Source organism: Pagrus pagrus (assembly GCF_965226575.1).
Source record: "Pagrus pagrus genome assembly, chromosome: 23".
Classification (NCBI taxonomy): domain Eukaryota; kingdom Metazoa; phylum Chordata; class Actinopteri; order Spariformes; family Sparidae; genus Pagrus; species Pagrus pagrus.
The window spans coordinates 15,691,568-15,714,906 of record NC_140205.1 but is presented as its reverse complement, the minus strand read 5'-3'; the positions used below and the strand labels follow the sequence as shown (position 1 = coordinate 15,714,906).

Sequence of the window (23,339 nt, the reverse complement as noted above, 5' to 3'; positions counted from 1 at the left end):
GACAGATCCGTGCGTAAAAACGCGCAGGTCTTTCTCTCCTCATTGTTTGGGTATTATATTTCATAGGAACCTTGTTGAATATTATTCCATTTTACAAATTCATCAATAAAACTGTCAATAATGTAGAGGTTGTATATTTGTGTCCAAATTGATTCATGAACTGTGTTTCTGTTTCAGGGCAGGACCACTCTGTGTTGTTGGTGTTCCTGGAGCAGCTGAAAGTGGACGTTTACCATCCAGTTGTAGCAGGAAGATCCAGCAGACCACGGAGCCATCTCAGCCCCCTACGCACTTCCAGGCACCAGAGCACTGTCTGAAGACCCAGTGAGTGCATCACCACCCCTGGTGTCTCTTTTTCATAAATGTTCTGTTTTAAGAGGACTCTCATAAACATTCATACAGTTCAGGGCAGTTTGAAGAGACACATTTAATATTTAGATTTAGATTTAACATTTATATTTAATATCTAACTTTATATTTATATTTTTTATTTAAATTTAACATTTAGATTTAAACTTAATATTTAACTTAATATTTAGATTTAGATTTTATATTTAAATTTAACATTGACATTTTATTTTTACAAGAGAAGTTAATGTCACAGAGTTCACAAATATTGCTGTAAATGCATTGTGGAGATATATGAAATCGGCAAACTTGTTTAATTGAGTCGTCATTTTCAGCTGTAACTGTAAACTGTACTTGAGTAAATAACGTTGGTAGCCTACTTTTGTCACTTCTGCTTAATTTAAAAAATATATAGGTGTGTGTGTGTGTATATATATATATATATATATATATATATATATATATATATATATATATATATATATATATATATATATATATATATGAAAACATAAAACATGAGAAACAGGTAGTGTGCAACTGTTGGATTCATGGATGCATGCCGTCTATATTGTTATAACACCAAATAATCACAGCGGTCTGAAATGACGTCACTAATCACAGATGTTAGCGACGGGCCAACATGGTTCCATGGTGTAATGGTTAGCACTCTGGACTCTGAATCCAGCGATCCGAGTTCAAATCTCGGTGGGACCTGAAATTATTTTGTGACAATTCAACTACAACATATACCAGTGTGATATGACTAACAGGAACTTACGAAGGAGTGTCGACAAGCACTGTCTCTTTTTTTCCTCACTGTCGGCGGAAGGAAGCCACATTTCCTCCATAACGAGTGTGACTACTGCATGCAAATATACAGCGTCATTAATGAGGTCATTAAATTGACTGATCACAGTTTGATCAAATCGGGGTTACTGTGTGGTCTCAGTCAGGATGGCCGAGCGGTCTAAGGCGCTGCGTTCAGGTCGCAGTCTCCTCTGGAGGCGTGGGTTCGAATCCCACTTCTGACAGAAACCTTTTTCCTTGTTCTCAATGTAGTGGAGAGGCACATCAGCTGCTACCCATGGAGTTGCATTCAAGGTACCTGGGAATCTCTCGGACTTAAAACCCCAAAACAATTCATTTAACAATCATGTACTCAGAAACTCCACCAGAGGGCAGAAGAGGTGTAAGTACAGATGCAAGTCTTTTTACTGTGAGTGTTGTGTTATGTATGTGTGTACTGTATATATGCAATAGCAATAACACAATAATCAGAATCCATAAAAAAAAAAAAAAATCATATATAAATGGTAGAAGAAACCCTTTATGGAGGGCTTTGGAAGATTTGTAGTGAGTGACTTGTTTCTTGGTGCCTTATCGTGAGCCAAGAGTGTTTGACTCTGCACTTTACTCATTATTTGAAGAGAAAATTTATTCTAACTGTAAAGTCGAAAAAGTTTTAAAATGTACAGAGTTAAGAAAGGTTAGAAAACCCTATTACATCCATTTAAAAACATATACTGTATTTCCCTGGAGTTGAACAGTGATCAGATTTTTCCTTATGACCATCAATGCAAACACACACTGTAAATTTTCCTGTCAATCTATTTGTTTATTTATTATAAGAGACATAAAGAAGTCATTGAGAATAGCATACCTGGCCACAAAGTAAGTATCAAACATGACAAATGTGACCGTTAACACTGATCGCTTCAGGACAGTAAACTGTCTTTGATGGTCCTGATGCAGCAGATGAAGGGGAAAACTGGGGTGCTCGTTTTCACTGGAAATACAGAAGATAAAGACAGACAAGATGCAATAACAGTTAATGACCTCATCAACCCAAATGGAGTATTGATAGATATATGAGTTCTGATAATATCAATAAATAAATGTGTCCAATTTTGACGAGCTGGGCGTGAGACTCAAAAAACAACTTTTCTGACAAATATACCTTTAATTTTGTTTTTATTATTACTTTGTTTTTATTATTATCTAATAGATTGCTATACTATTCCTTCTTACTAATGCTTGTCGGGCTTCTTGTGAAAGGATGTATCGGGCACGATTTATTGACGGTCGGTCAGACAGTGCAGTCAGGATGGCCGAGCGGTCTAAGGCGCTGCGTTCAGGTCGCAGTCTCCCCTGGAGGCGTGGGTTCGAATCCCACTTCTGACAAATACCTTTTTGAGAATTTGCTGATAAACTTTCTGTCTTATGTCTAAAAGAACTAAATACAGTATATTGCATTTTGTCAATTTAAAGGATCATTTTTAGGTAGGAAGGGAGTCACCACTCTTTGTCTGTCTCTTTTTCTTACAATGCAGGCACATGTGAATGAATTATTCTTCGGTTCTTATGTTTTTTTGTGAAATCAATGGAGCACATCTAACCATGTGTGTCCATATTCGCAAAGATGAAGACATTTATATTGTTGTGAGCTGGTCTGAACAAGATTTAACGATGCAAAACCTATTAGAGACATGTTATATTCCCCTGCTACTGCTTAAAGTAATATATTACAGTAATGCAACACTGCAGCCCCAACACTGAGTATAACACAGAATAAATGATGTAAACAAATGGAATAATGTCTGTCAGGCTACTTCAGCTTTACTCTTTTGGTCACCCACTGAACCTCCAGTATTCAAAAAGACAGTGGGCATTATTTATAGTTAAAAATGCCTGAAATAATTGAAATGTGTTTCATTATTAGGTATCTATACATAAAGACATACTGTAGTCTCAGATAAGGTTATGACTCTATATCAATAAGTATGCAATCATTTATGTTTTAACAAGACTTTGATAGAACTTTGATTTAACACAGACTACAAGTGATAAAGTAAGTTCTTTGTCTTTTGCAAAACTAAATAAATCATATAAAAGCAGCAGTTAATAGGCAGAAAGTCCAAGTGGCCACATGCCAGCACACACAAACGAGACATAGCTAACGTAGGCTATGCTGTGTTCACAAACAAGCAAGGCAGTAACCTCAAGGGATACCTGAAAAGGTGTGTGAGTTGTCAACTGTGGGGAAATCACCTAACCCACCTGAGATTACATTTTTGAGCAGCATAAGAGGCCCATGGTTGCGTGTAGTTTATATTAATATAGACATGAAGCGCAGCAATATGGAATGATGTCATTTGTAGTAGACAAATCAAATGATAGTTGGGCGGTTCCATGGTGTAATGGTTAGCACTCTGGACTCTGAATCCAGCAATCCGAGTTCAAATCTCGGTGGGACCTGGTTTTGTACAGCATCTTCTGGTGGCCTATAATAAGAGTTAAACTAACTATATTGATCCAACGACGGTGTCTAACTTTCCAGGAGGAGCCAATAACTACATCACCCATATTGTTAATAATCATATCAATAAAGTACTGATGATAATTAATTTCTCTGTAACCATTTCCAATAACATAGTTTAATAATATACATATACCTTTAATTTTGTTTTTATTATTATCTAATAGATTGTTTTTATTATTATCTAATAGATTGCTATAATATTCTTCCCTACTAATTCTTGTAGGAATTCTAGTGTGAAGGGTCTATGGGTCTCGTTTGATCCATGGTGGGTCCCTGTGGCAGAATCAGTCAGGATGGCCGAGCGGTCTAAGGCGCTGCGTTCAGGTCGCAGTCTCCCCTGGAGGCGTGGGTTCGAATCCCACTTCTGACAGACACCTTTTCTCTGTAGAAGGACCTTGTTCTCAATGTAGTGGAGAGGCACATCAGCTGTTACCTATGGAGTTGCATTCAAGGTACCTGGGAATCTCTCAGACATAAAACCTATACAAAAAAACATTTAACGATCAAGTACTCAGACACTCCATCAGAGGGCAGAAGAGACCAGTTTATGTACAGATGAAGGTCTTTTTACTTTGAGTGCTCTGTTATGTATGTATGTATGTACTGTATATATGAATAAATAAGTGCATATTCCGTGTATAATTCAACTTTTTCAACTCTGTTTATACATTTTCTGTGTGTGTAGCATGGACGAGGCTGCAACTGCATTAGAAGAACTGTCCATCTGTAGAGGAAACTGATCATAAAATAGATGAAAATGAATTATTATTATTATTATTATTATTACTATTATTATTATAAAGTAGGTTTACGGTAGGTTTTGTTTTAAAGTCTATTTCCTCTTTGAATAGTTAGCACCAAGACAGAAAATAAGCTTGAACAACCTCTGCTTAACTCCATGGGATCTCTGAAAATATACGGTATTGCTTAGCTCTTGGATGGAAGCACATTAAAAACATGAAAACTTAGTTGGCCTAGTGCTTCTTTGGTTCGTGATCATCGTCGCTGCACTCTGTTCCCTCTCAAATAACATCAGTGAATGAAAATGTTTTTAGTGCCTTAAGAAGATGGTTTACATGCTCAATAACTGTTTTGGTGAGAGCGCAGCAACACTGCTGAGAAACCAGCCTGACATATGTCATTTTTCCTCCTCAGCATAAAATGTGCTCAGCAAATTTCCCAGTAATGAAGGATAATGAGGTAAAGAGATATCAAGTGACCGGACTAAAGTGGAAAGTGCTAGATTCATCCTCTGAGGAGCGTGAATGCGTTTGGTCCATTTATTGGAACCCGAGCGTGATTTTTTGATGTGTCTCGTATATTGACATGTAAAACCGCTGGTCTGATGTTGGTGCTAGTAGAAAGGTCATGTGTTTAAAATCTCAGCTGTGAGCCATCAAAAACTTAGACAGTCTGGCCAGTAGTATAACTGACCATCATCGCTCCTTCCTGGCTAAATCAGCTGGAGTCACAAGGTTAATTTCCCCGGAAGAGGCATCATAGGTTTTTACCATGAAACCATATGGACTACTGTGTGCTGGAAGCATGTCTCATTATTGCCCTACCACTCTAATGGGCTCAATCATGAGCCATTATCAGGCTGAACTCATTCTCCATTTTGTGTGACATCACTGTCCACATATTGATCCCCCTCCACACATGAATGAATTTATAACCATGTCAGTCCCCAGGCTGCAGCCATGCAGCATGCTCACACTGATGACTTTTACTGGGTTTTATGCTTGATCAATAAGAAAGAAAGTAGGCAATGATAATGGTTCAATGTGTGGAAATTAGAACATGAGAGAAGGTTTTCAAGGAAGACATTTTGTTCAGTCTTCAGCATCAAATAGAGAGTTGGGCGTTAGATAAGGTTCAGATGAGAGCAGATATTCAGATAATTGAGCATCGTTTATACTTTTTTCAAGCAAAAATTGGACGCTCTATTGTTCCAGATTTCTTAGTGTAAGAATTTGCTGAATAAATACAGAATAAATGATGTAAACAAATGGAATAATGTCTGTCAGGCTACTTCAGCTTTACTCTTTTGGTCACCCACTGAACCTCCAGTATTCAAAAAGACAGTGGGCATTATTTATAGTTAAAAATGCCTGAAATAATTGAAATGTGTTTCATTATTAGGTATCTATTTATAAAGACATACTGTAGTCTCAGATAAGGTTATGAATCTATATCAATACGTATGCAATCATATATGTTTTAACAAGACTTGATATAACTTTGATTTAACACGGACTACAAGCGATACAGTAAGTTCTTTGTCTTTTGCAAAACTAAATAAATCATATAAAAGTAGCAATTAATAGGCAGAAAGTCCAAGTGGCCACATGCCAGCACACACAACAAGACATAGCTTACGTAGGCTATGCTGTGTTCACAAACAAGCAAGGCGGTAACCTCAAGGGATACCTGAAAAGGTGTGTGAATTGTGGGGAAATCACCTAACCCACCTGAGATTATATTTTTGAGCAGCATAAGAGGCCCATGGTTGCGTGCAGTTAATATTAATAAAGACATGAAGCACAGAGATTTATGAAATGATGTCATCCCCAGCACACAAATCAAAGAGTGGTATAGCGGTTCCATGGTGTAATGGTTAGCACTCTGGACTCTGAATCCAGCGATCCGAGTTCAAATCTCGGTGGGACCTGGTTTTGTACAGCATCTTCTGGTGGCCTATGATAAGAGTTAAGCTAACTATATTGATCCGACGACGGTGTCTCACTTTCCAGGAGGAGCCAATAACTACATCATCCATATTGTTAATAATCATATCAATAAAGTACTGATGATAATTAATTTCTCTGTAACCATTTCCAATAACAGTTTTAAATATATTCCATGTTCCTTCAATATTGTTTTTATTATTATCTAATAGATTGCTATAATATTCCTCCCTACTAATTCTTGTAGGAATTCTAGTAAGAAGATATAAGGGCCGTGTTTGATGGATGGTGGGTCCCCATGGCATAATCAGTCAGGATGGCCGAGCGGTCTAAGGCGCTGCGTTCAGGTCGCAGTCTCCCCTGGAGGCGTGGGTTCGAATCCCACTTCTGACAGACACCTTTTCTCTGTAGGACCTTGGTAAACTGCTCATTCTGGTTTAACAAAAACGTGATCATTAGGTTCAGGTGATAATACGATCATAATCTTAACCAATTCTTATGAACAGCCTATTATATTCCATTTCATCAAAGAGATCCCCCCCAAATCCAATACACTGGACCTTTTAATAATACTATAATAGGCCTAATATAGGTGTTGCTTGTGGCCCATGGCCTACCATTAAGTTTTGGCCCCCCAGAGGAAAAAGTTTGTTATTCATCAGAAACCTGGGCCTGTAATACCAGAGCCAGTCCTCCAGGGGGCAGCCGCTTCCTGTGACGCCAGAGGCAACATGTGTTACTGTAACAGGTGAAACAAGCCTAATTGAAATGTGTTTCATTATTAATTATCTATTTATAAAGACATACTGTAGTCTCATATAAGGGTTTATATCAATAAGTATGCAATCATTTATGTTTTAACAAGTCTTTGATAGAACTTTGATTTAGTTTGTACCAAAAAAAATAAATCTTCATGCAACATTATCAGCTTACAGTAAGCACCGGCTCATGATATGTCAGTAGTGAGTTTTATTGATCGTAGCCAGTGTTGTTTCTATTTGCAGTATACAATTCCCAGTGAGCTGTAGCAGACTAAATCCTCACTCCAGCATCACGTTTCCAAAACAATTGCGTCACGCCGACGCTGGTGCTGACGAGCCGCTCCACTACACTCCTCCTTCCTCACCTTTCCTCCCCACTCTTCTCCAACTCTCCCATCAGGACCACGGGGATGTGAGACGCTGACACGCACCAGGCTGGAGAACAACTTCACCCAGCGGCCAGACAGCGCGATATTCCTGGGAGCGGTTGTGGACACTCGCCGCGGCTCCGAACTGAGGGAGGGGGGGTCACTTAGTTTAAGTGTGTTTTTGTTTTCTTTCTGTTTTTTTGAAATACAACTCAGCAGCCCTGTCCTGTGTTGTGTTTGCCATATGTCGCGAAAGCAGGTCGACCATGACTACAACCTCCGTAGTATGAGCAACCTGATGGGCGAGCGGTGGAAGAAAGTGAACGACGGAGGAGAGCGGAGTCTCATCAAGGCTCCCTCCAGCGCCAGCATCAGCAGCCAGGGCGCCTCCGCCTCCACCGCCGCCGCCTCCTCCACCGCCGGTGCCCCAGCAGCGCCCTCCTCCTCCTCCACGGGGGACCTGGAGAGAGCCGCCCGCAAACAGTTCCAGCAGGATGTCACGCCCGGCTTCGTCTACGTCCTGGCCGCCTTCTCCGCCCTGGGGGGCTTCCTGTTCGGCTACGACACCGGGGTGATCTCCGGGGCGATGCTCCTGCTGAAGAGGGAGCTGGACCTGAGCGCCCTGTGGCAGGAGGTGCTCATATCAAGTACTGTGGCCGCGGCCGCCCTGTCCGCCCTGCTGGGCGGCTTCCTCAACGGGCTCTTCGGGCGCAGGGTGTGCATACTGATGGCCAGCTTCTTCTTCACCGTCGGCGGGATCGTGCTGAGCACCGCCCCGGGCAAGGAGGTTCTCCTGACGGGGAGGCTCATCGTCGGAGTGGGGCTTGGTAAGACGTGTGTTCAAGATGCCCTCTGTCCCTCCTGTCTGACATCCAACTAGATGCTTGTTTGAGCTTTTTCCTCACTTTATTTGAGCCTTAATTGCACTTTAAACTCTGCAAATAAGGTTTTTTAATGAAAGCAAGACAAAAATCACATGGTCAAGCAATTACATTTAGAGCTATTAATCGATAAATCGATTAGTTTTAAGACTTTAAAGAGCTCCAGAGCCACAGGAGACATTATCCAACAGTTCCCACAGACTGAATACTACTTCCCATTACAGCTGCAAAGATTCATTTATTAGTTTTTTACTTTTAAATTACTCTCAGCTACTCTGATAATGGATTAATCAGGTTTGAGTATTTTATTTAAAGGTGCAATATGAAAGAATCATAGTCAAAAATATTTGAAAAATTAACTTAAGATCATCAACGGCAAATGAAGAACCAACAGTTCGGATGTTGTGATCTCCTCAGTCTGAACCGCTAGCTGCACAGCTAACTGAGCTAACTAGCTAACGGCAGCTACAGTTAGCAGCATTTAGCTTTAGTTACACTGGTGATATGCTGCCCCCTATTTGTTACAAGTATAAATTCAACAGGTAGCCAACTCTTACAAATTGCACCGTTAAAGAAAAAAAAATAAGAAAATGTTTGATTCCAGCTTCTAAAATGTGCATATTTTCTGGTTTCCTTACTATATTAATAATAATAATATTTAAAAAATCAGAGGCACTTCAACTACAAGAAGATGTTTCAAAAATATAAATATGTGGAGTAGCTTGTTCTCCTCTGTGTATGAAGTATTTTTTTCCTGTTTTCCAATTATTGTAATTATTTAATCTAAACTACATTACGTAGCGCAACCAGCCATCTAATTTCTTCGTAAACTGAAAATCTTTGGATTGTGGAAGAAACAAGACATTTGCGGATGTCGTCTAGGGCTTCATGACATGTTAAAATCCGTTCACATATGACCAATAAAAAAGTGACTGATACATGTTAATGCAATGGCGTTCTTGTTGTTGTAAGTAACTTCCTGTCTGTTCTGCAGTTAGCAATCCCTCCCTCCTCTTTACGTCACCACATGAACACGCAGTAGTAGTGCATAGCAGCAAACAGGAGGATACTGCTCTCTGCTCATTCACGAGCAGACAGGACCGCCTCTTTATGGAGTTCTCTGTCCTGATTGGATAAAGTGGGCAGGGATGCCAGGAAATGTCTTTTCTCTTTTACTGCATGAGCAGGAAGAGGAGAGACATGGGTTTATGATCAAACACTCTATAACAGTGATTACTGTTGGAGTATAGAGCTATTTAACACCTATTTTTTTAAAAAGAAAATCAGTTACATCTGCTTTTATTGCTAGAAATTGTAACATAGAGCCCCTTTAAAGCTTCAGGTCCAACGCCAACCCGACGCGCCAGTGTTTGATGAAGGTGAATGAGACTCAACAATCAACTATATTTCTCGAGAATCACATAAAAAGTTACATATTGCTGCTTTAAAACTGTCACAGAGGTGAAGACAAAGTGAATCTTAACCGGAAACCGCTCAAATAATCTCATGCCAGCGGCAGCACTAATGTTAATGTGAGACTTTATTGATTTCTGCCTTAACATTTCCCCTGCACTTGGTCTCTCCGTCACAGAGGTCAGAGGTCAGAATCAGCTTTAGTGCATCTTGAGGTCTTAAAGACCCCTAGACACACACACACAAACACACTCACAAACCCACACATCAAATGTCTCTGGTCTTCTCTCTCTCCTCTCTCTGCCTCAGGCCTCACATTTGCAATTACTCACAGCTTCTAATTACACAGCGTGGCCCTCTGCTTGCTCAGGCTGCACGCCACTGGCTGTGCGACAACTCGCTGTCTTTGCTATTATCATCATTAGGATTATTATTACATTCAGTCGGGCACCATTAAGTGATGAGGGGAATTCTTAAGGAGAGGCGGATGTTGTCACAGCGTGCCCAAGAGGAAGCCGAGATGAGCCCGCAAAGCACAGAGGAGCCTCTGGGAGTCAATAAGGTCGCCTTCACTGGTGTCAGAGTCACATTTATCTGATTGGCTGGCCTGTCCCTGCTTTCTATCCCCTTTGCAAATTCCCTTTTCTACCACTTCCTTCCCTACATGAATATTTTTCACTCTCTGCTTCCTTTTACATGCAATGCGCCTTTTGATCACAAGTCAATGTACCCCAAATTATTTATAGTGGCTGCTGTTACGCATGAGTCACATCCTCTGTGGAAAGGGCTGTTTAAACGCGGCTTTCCAGGCTGAGCGCTGATGGCACCGGCCTCCTTTGAGAGCACTAAGCCCCCTCCCATTTGGCGGTACACGGAGGAATTGCAGACCATTATCACTCCTTAGTCAACCACTGGGACCGGAGAGGAGGCTTAATTCTTCAATAAACATCCCTGACCGCAGTGAAGAGCTCTGTGTTAAATCTTCTACAAGACAAATCCCTTTATTTGTCTTCAGACCCCTTTCGTGCAGTTTCTTAAGATAAATGGCTATAATTTAGTTTTTCTTTGTGTGATATATAAATCAACCTCTGTATAATTAACACATAATTATCTAGGAATGTGCATCATGAATGTTTCTTGGTTAATTTTCCACTAGATGGGAAGGTATGAGGGCATCGCTGCTGGATGAATGGCTGGTAGAAGCAGGAGATAAAGATTTAAAGGAAAATACCAATACCTCTAATTGCAGGGTGGATTTTTCTCTTAGCTATGAAAGAGATAGAAAGTAAGAAACCCATGATATGACAGTAAAGTTTGTTTCATTTTTTTTAGGAGCTCCTCTCTTTTCATGCCCAGGATCAGCTGATTGACATGAAGTGCAGACATAAAAACACTCTTTGACTCAACATTGCCGAAACTGAATTAAAGCTTCATGTTTCCTGTGATGGATCATAGAGCAGTCTGTGGAAAATGCTGCCCTAGATTGACGAGGCCTGTGAAGGGTCACTGACAAAAACTTGTATTAGCTTTTCCTTATACTAAAACAGTCCTTAAGCAAAGGCTAGCGGTGTAAAGACGACTGTTATGACTGTTCTCTTTTCTCTTACTCCTCCTGTACTGTAATTAACTGTATTCTCTGCAAAATTAATTAGAGTAATTACAGGGAATTTGACAAAAACAAGCTTGACTCCTGGAATAGAGAGGGTTCAGTTAGTCACAACAAATTGCTGCCATTTTTTATCATGAAAACAACATGTAATGGGATGTGTCACTTTGAGTCGTCATTATAGTAATTTAGACAGAAGGTGCTGTCCAATTATACCATTTTTCTAAAAGCTAAATACACAAAAGTGAAAATAAAATACTCCGTCCCATGTTTAATTCTGCTCACCCACCACCAAACTTTATCAGGACCGGTCTACTTGTCATGGCGATACTTACTCAGCAAGTGAAACTGTTGAATAATGTCCGTGTGGCTGTAGAGGAGCTTTCTACAGTTGGATAAAAAATTACCTTAATGCCAGCTTTATCTTGGGCTTGAGGAGGACAATATCACATCAAAAAGCCTCTGTTACAAACTGCGGGATAAGAGTTAAGCTAACATAAGATGCATTGTGGGAACTTTTGGGTCCACCTGTTGCATGCCAACATTTAATAATTACCTGAAACGGTGCTGGAGAATAATATATTTGCTACAGAAGAAAAACAATTATGGTGGAGAGCAGCATAAGGAGTGAAGCTGCTCTGTAGTCTGGTGGTACGGCAGCGGATACTCCTGTATCTTTTGGCAGATGGCAGCAGGGTGAACAGACTGGTGGACTGTGTCGTCTAAACTGGCGATACACAATTCCTGTGAAAACTGTGCTGTACGTCGCACACGCGTGTTACGTTTTCAGCCTCATAGCCATGCGCCAATTGGAGAACAAGCAATGGCGGACAATCGAGCTTTGTTGTGTTTATGCAGAGGTGTTATTCTGTGGTGTTTAATTGTAAAGTGTAGGCTATACCTGCAACTTCTGGCCTTGCATGCACACTACAGCATTTTCAATTGTTTTTGCTGATTCATGTGCATGATGATAGTTTTTAGATACTTTTCACAATGTTGTTTTATGAACGCAGAACTTTTTTTAAAATGCAAAGTACCCAAAGGATGTACAAAGCCGTCCTATCCTTTTGGCTCTGTTCAGACACCTCACTTCACTGATGCTCGGTGGAGATCCACAGTCCAGCAGTTTTAAACAACTTAAACAAATCATCCACAGGCTTGTACAGGCAATCAATGGAGGTGTGAAAAGTCTAATTTTTCATGTCACGTTACAATCCAATATGACCAATAAAAATGTGATTAATACAAGTAAATTGCTACAAATTGTTAATAAAGCCAGTTTAAGTAACTAATGCCCCAAGTATCGCACATTTCTGCTTTTGTCTTGGTTATATAGTCTAATTGTGCCCTCTGTAAAGTTGCAATGATTTATCGAATAGCTCTTAAACAGCTTCTTAAATTTGAATATTTTCTGGATTGTGTAGTCCCCAATGACAGAAGACTGAATATCTTTGCGTTGTGGACCAAACAAGACATTTGAAGATGTCATTTTACGACATTTTTCTCTATTTTCTGACATTTTATAGACCAAACGACTAATCGATCAATTGAAAAAATAATCGACAGATATAAAAAAGAAAATATGTGTTAATTGCAGCCCTGTTGCAATTAACCTGTTGCTGGTGGAAATAAACAGTCATTGTTTCCAACTACTAAGTTTCCCGAAATCTGATAGTCATTTTGAATATTTTGAATTTTAGAATGGAAAGTCATTAACCACCAATAATTAAAGGTGAAAAAACATAAAAAGTAATATTTTCAATAATTTCAATAATTTTGAATGTAGAGATTAAAAGAAATGTAGGTCAGGAAATTATATGTTTTCCCAAATGAACATGGGAAACGAGGATAAATTATGCAGCAGCGTCACACAAACAGACTCTGATCGTTAATATGAGGAAGGAACTAATCACTCGGTCATTTCAGCTGTTACATTGTAGGTATCCCCCTCCCCCCTCTGCCATCACAATCTTTTCCCATACAGTCTTCATTACACAAATGTGCTCGAGCTGGCCCCTCAGAGATAATGAAACACGTTCTGGCATCCCAATTAACCCCCGGAGACGCTAATATGGCAACATTTTTCATCCCGTGCAATTATTCCGACCGTGCCTGTCACCTGCACACTCGCATTAACATGACCGCCGGTTCTCAGGATAGACTTTGCATGTCTGGACTGAACTCGCCAGAAAGGTCATCGGAGCTGTTTGTCGATCCAGGAAAGGCCAGGCCCTGCCAATCCCTGCCTCCGTTTATTTCTACACAGAAGCCTCTGGTTTGTCTGCTCCCGGCCGGTTATTGCTGATCTGACCTTTGCCTCGGCACATGGACTGCTGTGCGATACGAGGCCATTGTTAGTCTGAGCAAACACACCAGCCTGTCAGGACTGACGAGGAATTATTCCTTAACTTGGCAATTTTGAATGAAATTAAGAGGTTTTCTTGCAGCACTGGATATTTGTAGGAAGATGTCTTAATCTTGGGGGAGAAGCCTACTCTTGTTAGCTCGCTTGGATGTGTGATTTGTGTTGTGTGTGAGAGTTTATTTATAATTAAGCATAGTAATTAACTCCAATCAATCTTCGCTACAAACGTTGCTTAGTGATTTCCTGGAATCCTGAGTGACAGCCGGGGATAGCCGAGTTAGCACGACCAACAGCGAGGCAATCTGCTAGTGTGAGCTACTTTTTACAGTTGAAAAATGGGGATGGGTTTGCTAAGCGTTCCTGTGTATGATGTAGTGTGTCCCGTCAGATTTTCAGATAAGGCAGGAGTTGCCTTCAACTGCCAACAAAACTTGCTACAAGAGAAAACAGACCAGCTCTCACATCCCTGCCGGGCGAGAGTCTGATTTACATTTCGACCATTTAAAAGTGTCCTTGTCTCCACGTCACGTCTTGAAACAAAGTTAGCTAGCTAGCTGAGGAAGCTAAGCTAAGAAAACGCGAATAACAAAGGCGCAATTGAAAGAAGAACACAAAAAAGCAGCACCACTGCTCACTGATGTAACAGAGCATCTCAGTTTTGCCTAACTGAGCTGGTTTTACAGTGGTAGAGAGGGTTTAGTTGTCAGTGTTCATCAGTGATTGATATTGGCATCGCCCACATCGCCCACATCGCCCAACCAGATGAATGAAAGTCCAATATTAGCTCACACTCACTGTATTCTCTCTAGAATACACTAAATTCTGAGAGGGTTTTCTTATTTTCACTAAAAAGCTGTGGCTGGAAACAACACTATGAGAGAAGGGTGAAACTGAACCAAGCTGCAGGCTGTAAAACCAAAATAATGACCTAAAAGACACTGAAAGGCTTCTGAGTCGGATGATTATTCTCTGTGATCGCTAGGAGCAACTCCTTTCACATACAAGTAGGCGTGTGATCAATTGTTAAGATAGAAATATTGATTAAAACCTCTTTAAATGAGAAGTTGTGGCATGTTGGGGCAAACAGAGCTGGTGAGAGTCCTCTGCTGGGCGACAGACTCATACGTTAAATACATTTTCAAGGGCAGCTGAACTACGACTGCTGTCAACGTTTGCTGTTTCCGTCTTCAATCTATGTGACCCCTGCCCTGCAGATCTTAGTGGCACCTCGAGCGTCTCCCTCTGAAATATAGTTTTTTGTGTGCTCTCTGTGCCAACAGTTAGATTTAAAGGCTCAAAAGGAACTGTAAAATGTTTTCATTAAAATAAATCTGCTCTGATGCCTTCAGCCTCGGTTAGTCATGATCCGCTTCCTCACACATAGACACACAAATGCACGAGCAAGCACACAGTCTGAGTGTTTGTATAATCATGTGTTCTGGCTAAATTATCCAGCAGTTAGGAAATGTCGAATTATTTTGTCCTTGGAAACAGTAGATGAATGGACTGCGTAAAAATAGTGCTGTTAATTACATTGTGATAACATTTAATTACTACCCGGAGGCTTGATAATTAATTGGTTGGTTTATGTAATTAAGTCACATTTCTCCTCCTAATTAGGTGGAAGCTGCGTGTACACTTAATGAGGAGTTTGTTTTTATGCATATTGTTGCTGTAAAGCGGAAATCACATCACTTAAATGTCATGTTTTCAGAACATTTGCTGTTTTAGGCTTGACATTTGTGCGTTTTGATTTAATTACCAGACGCCACAGTGTCGACTGGTGATGTTTTCAGTGTGCGAGTCTCTGTTTGTGTGTCGCCAAGGCAAAAAGTGCTCCTGGAGACAGCTTTTGTAGCGGGAACTTGCACTGAACTGGATCTCAACACTCAAATGCTTTTTCTGAACAAGTTTCAAAAAATGGAAAGGTTGTGGTTGAGATCAAAATGAAGGCCAAGGAAAGTGTGGTCCAAGCGAGGGGGCTGGAAGTAATGGGTGCCCAGGATAAGATGATCTCCAAAGGCCCCCAGCAGAACTCTTAAGGGTTAGAGGACCTTTTTTGGCCCCTCCATGACTCAGGACCCAGGACTAATGACCTGGTGCAACTGGTGTGATCACACTGCAAGATGATCTCTAGTTTCTTTTGTAAAATGGTTTTATGAGAAGACGAGGTAATTTTTCAGTTTTTCAGTAAAGTTTCAGTTTCATGGTATATTTTGCTTTTTATTCACCTTTAAACAAACAAATCTGTCTTGGCAAAATCCAATATGAAATTAGGCACACTTTACTGAATTTAATTAACAAAGGGGACGACCCCTCCTGCTTTTTACTCTGAATGTAACCACCACTCACAGCACTTACCCATTTGAAAGTAAACAACAGCTTTAAATGGGGGACTTTTCTCTTTTCCTCACTCCTCACTGCATTTTCAAGCCTCCTCCATTAGCCTCTAATTAGCTTCCTCCATCAAAACCAGCTCCTCCGTACCAGTCCTGCCTGTCCCTGTACTGAACCGCAGTGATGGAGGGTCTAGGGAAGTATCTCCCTCGTACTCTGATCGAGTGAGTCAGTCCCGAGCTTTGTACTATGTGCCCAGAGGCTGCCTTCACAAGACCAGACAGATCCTTTGTTTAAGTGTGCAGCGCTGCTTTGAGGCTGAGCCTGACCAGACGATGACTTTAGATAGTGTGCGTATGGTGTGTGTGTGTGTGTGTGTGTGTGTAGAAGGGAGTGCTGGGAGCTGTCCCTTGTGCTGAAAGGAGAGCTCATTAACGAGAGAGAGAACACACTGCGACTGTGTTTATAAAGGATTCATATTCAAGCAAGAGGAGAAATCGGGGCTGTTTAGGAGGTGAGGCTGTTTCAGTTCAAGTGAGAACTTCAGAGGGACATGAATTCTTCAGATACTGGTATCAAAATAATGTCACTTGATCAAGATATGTCCTCTATGCAGTGGTGCTTAGTGATACGGGACAAGAGCTACTCATTGTAAATCTAGTTTGTATTTCTACACTCTCACTATCAAGCAGGTCTTTCTTATGCAAATTCAGACGGAAGCACAAGGGAAGTTAAACATTTTACCTTTTAAATTTGTCACAATTGTCAGCGGTAGATACCGTTACAAATTGCCACCCCTTTAAATAAAACAGTTTGAAATTAATCATTTCAAACACTCCCCTTGAGTCCCGAGTAAAACAGAAAGTAGCCACCTGACTTCTCAATAACAGGTAATGGATCATACTAATAATAACAAAAGTCTCAAACAAGTCACAAGTCATTTTTCTTGGGCAACATAGGCGTAAATCCCAGGGGGGACAAGTCTTTCAAGTCATCATGTCTCAAGTCAAGAGTCTTTAACTTCCAAGTCAAGTCTCAAGTCACTTGTTTTCTGTCCAGTCAAGTTGCAAGTCATCAGAACAGCGAATCGAGTCCACATCGCTGGAGATTTAGGAAAGGACTCCTCTATCCGCTAGCCAGTAAACTTCAGTTTCACATAAATGATTTAAAAGCTTTCTCCGAGTTCAGACAAAAGTGAACACAGACCTCAGCTCCCTAGATGAGCTATTTTTGCTATCTGATAGGGAATCTACTTTGGAAGTAAGCGTTCAGCTAACCAGGCTAGCTGTCTGGTCAGCTAACTCGCAATCGACTATCCATTCGATATAATAAACATTTGAAATATACTGGAATCTGCCTTCATGGAACATCAACAGAAAGTCCGACGTAGAATGTAGAACGTCAACTTTTAGCATTAGCACAACGACTGTTGGACTCCAGAGACTGTTAATTACAGACGACAAATAAACTGAAGCAGAAATATGCAGCTTTAATTGGCTTTAGCGTGTTTTCCCCATCGCCACCTGCATCAGGATATGAAACAGAAATGATTAATTGCTCAGTAAACACATCAACATCAGCTGTAGTATCTCACTAGTGGACATATGGGCTGTCTGTGGCAGCAGGCGTGGTTTGGACGGAGACAAGCTGGCGCATATATGGCTTAAATAAACCAGGGGAAACTAGCAAGAAGAGGGACGAGGAAGAGGTCTGGCTGTATGAGGCGAATAGATAGAGGCATTAAAGTAGGTAAATATCTTTAGGACTTTAATTGTGTTCAAATCATTTTCATGCATTTTTCTGTCTGTGTGTGCATCTGCATAATGAAGAGGCAAACATGCAGTGCCAACACATGCAGAAGCTATCAGAAAGACAGGTAAGAACAGATTTCATGGCATATACTTATTCTAATGCAGTATATACCATACCTAAGGAGTTTGCTAAGTTGCCAAGATGGTCAAATAATAACAGTCGTACCAACTCCATCATCTGACACTATTAAAAACACATCATAGTTCATTTTGAGTCAATCCCACATACACTGTCCTGCTGCTCTAAAAACTCACTAATGCACCAAATGTGTATTAATGTGCCACTGAAGGCAGTCCTCAACTAACCATTAACATATTATTCCTGTTTGAGTGCCCAGTCATTTAAATTACAGAGCTTTTTGAAAATAAAAAAATATTTGTGAGCTTTTTATTCCAAAAAAACCCAAAAAAAGGGAACCAATAGGCCAGTGGTTGAACACCTGAGAGCCTGGGGAAGTAATCTTTTTGTGGAAATTGTTGAAAATAACAATAAGTGCATGTGATGCATTTTTCAGGTCCGAAATGACGTGTATGACAGGGACTTATAGACATGCACGCCTACACTTCTACAGTAGCCAGAACAGCTGCAGGGTGAGTACCTATCTGGCGTGCACAAGCAGCCAGACATCAATGCATTGAAAGGCACACAACCCCACAAACATTTGACCTATGTGGCAAGTTTCAGCCTCAAAGTTAGAATGTTGAGGTTGCTAGGGTGTGCACAGCTCTGTGGACCAATGAACGGATAGATTTGTATGGACCAATGTGCAGCAAATGGTTCATAAAAATAGGGACGCAAACTCTGGTTGGTCCAATGATGCCTCCAACAAGTGCTTATGACATGAAAGGGTACCTGGCAAAATGGTTTGAGTATGTGTGTTAGCCTTTTTTGGCTATAAACCCGCCCCATTACCACGCCCGCTTTTTGCAACTTGACTTGAACAGTCAATCAACCAACATTTTGGCTCATGACCAACCTTTCCACAAAATCTTGTGACATGCCCCTCCCATTGCCACGCCCCCTTCTATCCAGACACACACCTTCACATACACAAACTCGACCTCCATGTCTAATTTCATCCTCCTAGGACCAACAGTGTGACCTATAGAGATACCGGTCGCAGCTTAAAAAAAGACACATAACACATAGATGCAGGCTGAAGTTGAACTTTTGTAGGATGCGGTTCGTCTACACACTGGCCATGCCTTTGCTTTAGTAAAGGTCAGTTTTTTTTCTAGCGTCTCTCTTTCAGCAGCGTCTCTCTGAAGCTTATGAATGGATTTCGATCAAATTGGCCCGAGCAGACAGACCTCAAGCCAAAGAGCAGTTGATTAAATTTGGACGGTGATCTGGATCTCGGATTTCCGGCATCAGATGATAATCCTTTTTTAAGCCATAACTAAGATAAAGACTTGTCTCTAAATCCTCGGGGTATGTTTGCACGGTCAAGAAATCAATTTGTATCAAAACGTCAGCAGAGAGGAGCCTGATATCTCTGGGCGTAACAGCCTGCTGGAGGAACTGAACAGCCTAGGGACAGTCTGCAAGTGCCTCTACTGCGATCATTAAACGCTGAGCAGGACACAGGGCTTCGAACGGCGACTGTTAACTTTTCCCGTAGTAGCTACAGAAGTGTGTTGTGATGTTGTCTCTACTCCTCCAAGAAATCTCACAGTCCTTTGAAATGTGGATGATCGTTGTTTCCTTTCCCAGAGCACCCCACTCTCCTCTGTGTAGTTTCTTGTAAAAGGAGAAGAAGAAAACAGAAGAAAATCCTCCTTGTTATCGATTTTCCTTTCCCCGGAGTTGCCACAGTGTGGTGCCCGCTCGGAGATGGCGCGGTTGCTTTTCCCAGCAAGGGGTTGCCATAGCAACAGGTAGCCATAGCGGCCGTCGAGGGCAGGGTGGTGGCCGTCGGGAGGGGCGGGGAGGATAGGGGTGTAGAGAAAGCAGTGGCGGACTATTAATAGAGCTTATCAGGAGCCAGCTGCAGAAAGCTGCGGTCTAATGGCACCTCGTCAGATACATCGTGGACAGACACACACGCTGTTTGTTCTGTGTGTATGTGGGAACTGAGGCGTGCGTGTGCTGAGGAGGCTGTGTGTGTTGTTGTGAAAGTGCATACTGTGTGTGTGTGTGTGTGTGTCTGTGTGTGTGTGTGTGTGTGTGTGTGTGTGAATGGATGGATGTTTTCCAGATCAGAGGAGTGCAGAGTCCATTACGGAGATGGACTACAGTATTTGGTTGTGTCTCCTGGGTTCACCTCACATCCACATGATGTCATTGTTACTATTGTTGATGTCAGGGTCAAAGGTCAAAGTCATTTGAAATAAGTAGTCTGTTGCAGACAACAGCAATGATTGAAATAAGTGTGATTAGTGATAGCGATTTAAAACTCACTCGCTTCGTAAAACACTTTGAGATTGAGATTTTAAAGTTGCAATGTGAAATTGATTTCTTTTTAAATTCTTCTCTGACAACATGGTAGAGGTTTTAGTCGTGGTTTAGCTTTAAAAAAGTCCATGGTTGATCATATAGTGTGTGTCAAACAAGTAATGCCAGCTCCCTTTCATAAAAGCTTGCATTTCCTTTGAGAACGAGCGACATCTGCCGCAGGCTTAAGTGCCATTTCTGAGCAGCACCTCCCGCTAACCATCTCCTCTCCCTCCCTCTCCCTCCCGCTGTGCAGGTATTGCCTCTATGACAGTTCCAGTGTACATCGCTGAGGCCTCTCCGCCCCACCTCAGGGGGCAGCTGGTGACGGTCAACACCCTCTTCATCACCGCCGGACAGTTCACCGCCAGCCTCATCGACGGCGCCTTCAGCTACTTGCAGCGCGATGGCTGGAGGTCAGACACAGAGACACGCACCTCGCACACACAGGGGATGTGTTCAGTTACAATTCAGACGAATAAAGCAAAAGTGGCACGATATATGTCGCATAAATACACTTTAAAGCTGCAGGAAGGCCTATCTGCCGATGTGATGATAGATGATCATACAGTCAAATACGATATTAGCATCTTTTCTCAAATGCCAGAGAAAGTCGGGCTGGCTCGGACCGTCACTCCAAATGTCAGCACATGCACAGGTCAGCCACTAACATTTGCTGAGAGCAGCCGTCCTGTACGTTTGAAACATACATTATGCCTCTCTCTCTGTCCTTCTGTTCTCTTTTATCTGTTACCATCTTTGCTCTCCTTTGCGTCCTTTCTCGCACTGAATGCATGTGTACAGTCCTCAGAGTGTTGGAATGTTGGGCTGTGAAACACGGCAGATAAAATCAGCCGTTTTGCAGGCATTTTCTTCAACTACGGTTCCGACGGAGATGGCGGAGATAGTTTAGAAGCTGCGAGATTGGTGTGATTCATGTGTGATAATGGATTTTCAGAGACACTTGCATAAAGTTTGGCGTATGAATGTTGTCTGATTGACGTCTTTGCCTGCGCAGCAGAAGCATGGATTTTTTTGAAGTTGTATAAAACAGTGAACTGCTGCTTCTTCTACCTCTCAAGAAAACTGTCTCCAATATTTCATAATCGTCACAGTCTCTTCCTCGCTTACTCTCGTCTCTTGTTCCTTTTTATTCTTTGCCTTCCTACCTACCACACAACTCTTTCACAGACTGTGTTAAACCCTGATTGTGTGCATGAGTTGATACAAAGAGAAGAGAAAGAGCTATTTTTCTCTCAAGATAATAGTCCAGTATATCGGTATATATGTGGTTCCCTTTGTATTGCTCTTCACCCTTGCCCTTTAAATATCCAGTTCACCACTGCTTATTAATATTATACTTATAAGTATTCGTAATTAGGTTATTTTAAGCCAAAGAATGTGAATAAGTCCTTGACATTTCCACCAGTGTTTGATTTAAATGAACATAAACTGAATGCAGGGGCACCCTCTTTGCAGACTATTTCTGTAACATATGTTTAATGAATTCGCCGCAAGCCCACAAAAGCCGAAACAAACAACACCCGGTTCTGTGGTTTTATAATTAGATTCCTCACTCCTTCCCTCCCGCTGTCTCCAGGTACATGTTGGGTCTGTCGGTAGTTCCCGCTGTGCTCCAGTTCGTCGGATTCCTGTTTCTGCCGGAGAGCCCTCGCTGGTTAATCCAGCGCGGGCTGACCCAGAAGGCCCGCCGCGTGCTCAGTCAGATCAGAGGCAATCAGAACATCGACGAGGAGTACGACAGCATCAAGAACAGCCTCGACGAGGAGGAGGGCGGAGGAGGTAAGGGGGAGGGGGGGAGGAGGAGAGAGGATTGGGGCAAGAGAGCGGCACAGACATTTTGTTTTTTTTGTTTTAATCTGTAGCTTCTTCCTTAAATTCTGGTGACATTTGTATTACAGCTGCACTTACAATGGCACCCATGCTGTGGGTGGTGTTTTATTATACTGGTATTCAGTTTAGTAAGTGTTTCCTACAGATGTTTGAGGAAGTAGCATTAGCATTAGCCTGCATTAATTAATGCTGCTCTTGCCTGTGCACTGATGTGAAGGTACATTAGATACATACAAGACAAAAAGCAGCTACACATTAGTCAGTCTGATGAAACAGTCAAATTTGAGGTACCCTGTTGGGTGTTTTTGAGCTTTTTTTTCTTTTTCTTTTTATCTTCACTTGCATGCATACGGGGTAACACAAATACGCGTATAAGCACATGCAAAATACTTATTCCTTTCCCATAATTTCATGCTATTGAGTGATCTCATAGTTGGCGTCAGAATGATGGCAAGAAACATAGCACTTAACCAGCAAAGAGAGGGAAGACAAAGATTGGAAGCTAGCAAACGTGGATATAAACCAATGCAGGATTAAAACTAGAGTTACTGTGGCACTGAATAATGACCAGAAAATGTTTTGCAGAATATCGTGATGTCACAGTGCATTTAACCGCCAATCAGAAAGAAATTTAAGCATATTTGTCAGTACTCACAAAGTATTTTGGTGAGAAACACTATTATGTTTGTTTGTTTGTTTATGAGAAAACACTGTATGGTATCTTTAATATTTGACTGTCAGACCTGTCAGACCTAAAATCCTGAAAGAAAGAAACAATTATCGAATCATTTTGCATCTTGATACAGAAAATGTCGTGAAATTTCAATTATCTGTTAATCTTAACAGCTAGAGAATGGAGCAATACTTCTCACACTCGCCCGTTCACACACACGATGGCGTGGCGTCATGGCCGAGGAAGGTGCCAACGATATTTCAACGCTCAGCCATTCACACACACTCGCACACCAATGGAACAGCCATCGGTAGCAATGTGGGCTTCAGTCTCTTCCTCCAAGGAAATATGAACCAAGTTGTTGGGTCGTCTAAATCAAAAGTGCTCAATGTACGCCCTCGGCATAGAGAGAGGTGGGAGTCAAGGGATGATTGCAAACATGTTTTAAAAGACTCGGCTCATGCTCGGGCTCACATTAT

At 41.4% G+C, this 23,339-nt stretch overlaps 1 protein-coding gene across 1 annotated transcript in view; it reads left to right on the top strand.

The window, feature by feature from the left end:
- Positions 1–7,438: 7,438 nt before the first annotated feature.
- Positions 7,439–23,339, top strand: part of slc2a13a (solute carrier family 2 member 13a) — a 69,904-nt gene continuing 54,003 nt past the window's right edge. The window contains exons 1-3 of the mRNA XM_084346175.1: positions 7,439–8,313; positions 20,590–20,749; positions 21,934–22,136. Coding sequence (XP_084202301.1) covers positions 7,731–8,313; positions 20,590–20,749; positions 21,934–22,136 — 946 coding nt within the window. The 5' untranslated portion in view covers positions 7,439–7,730. The remainder of the gene's footprint in view (positions 8,314–20,589; positions 20,750–21,933; positions 22,137–23,339) is intronic.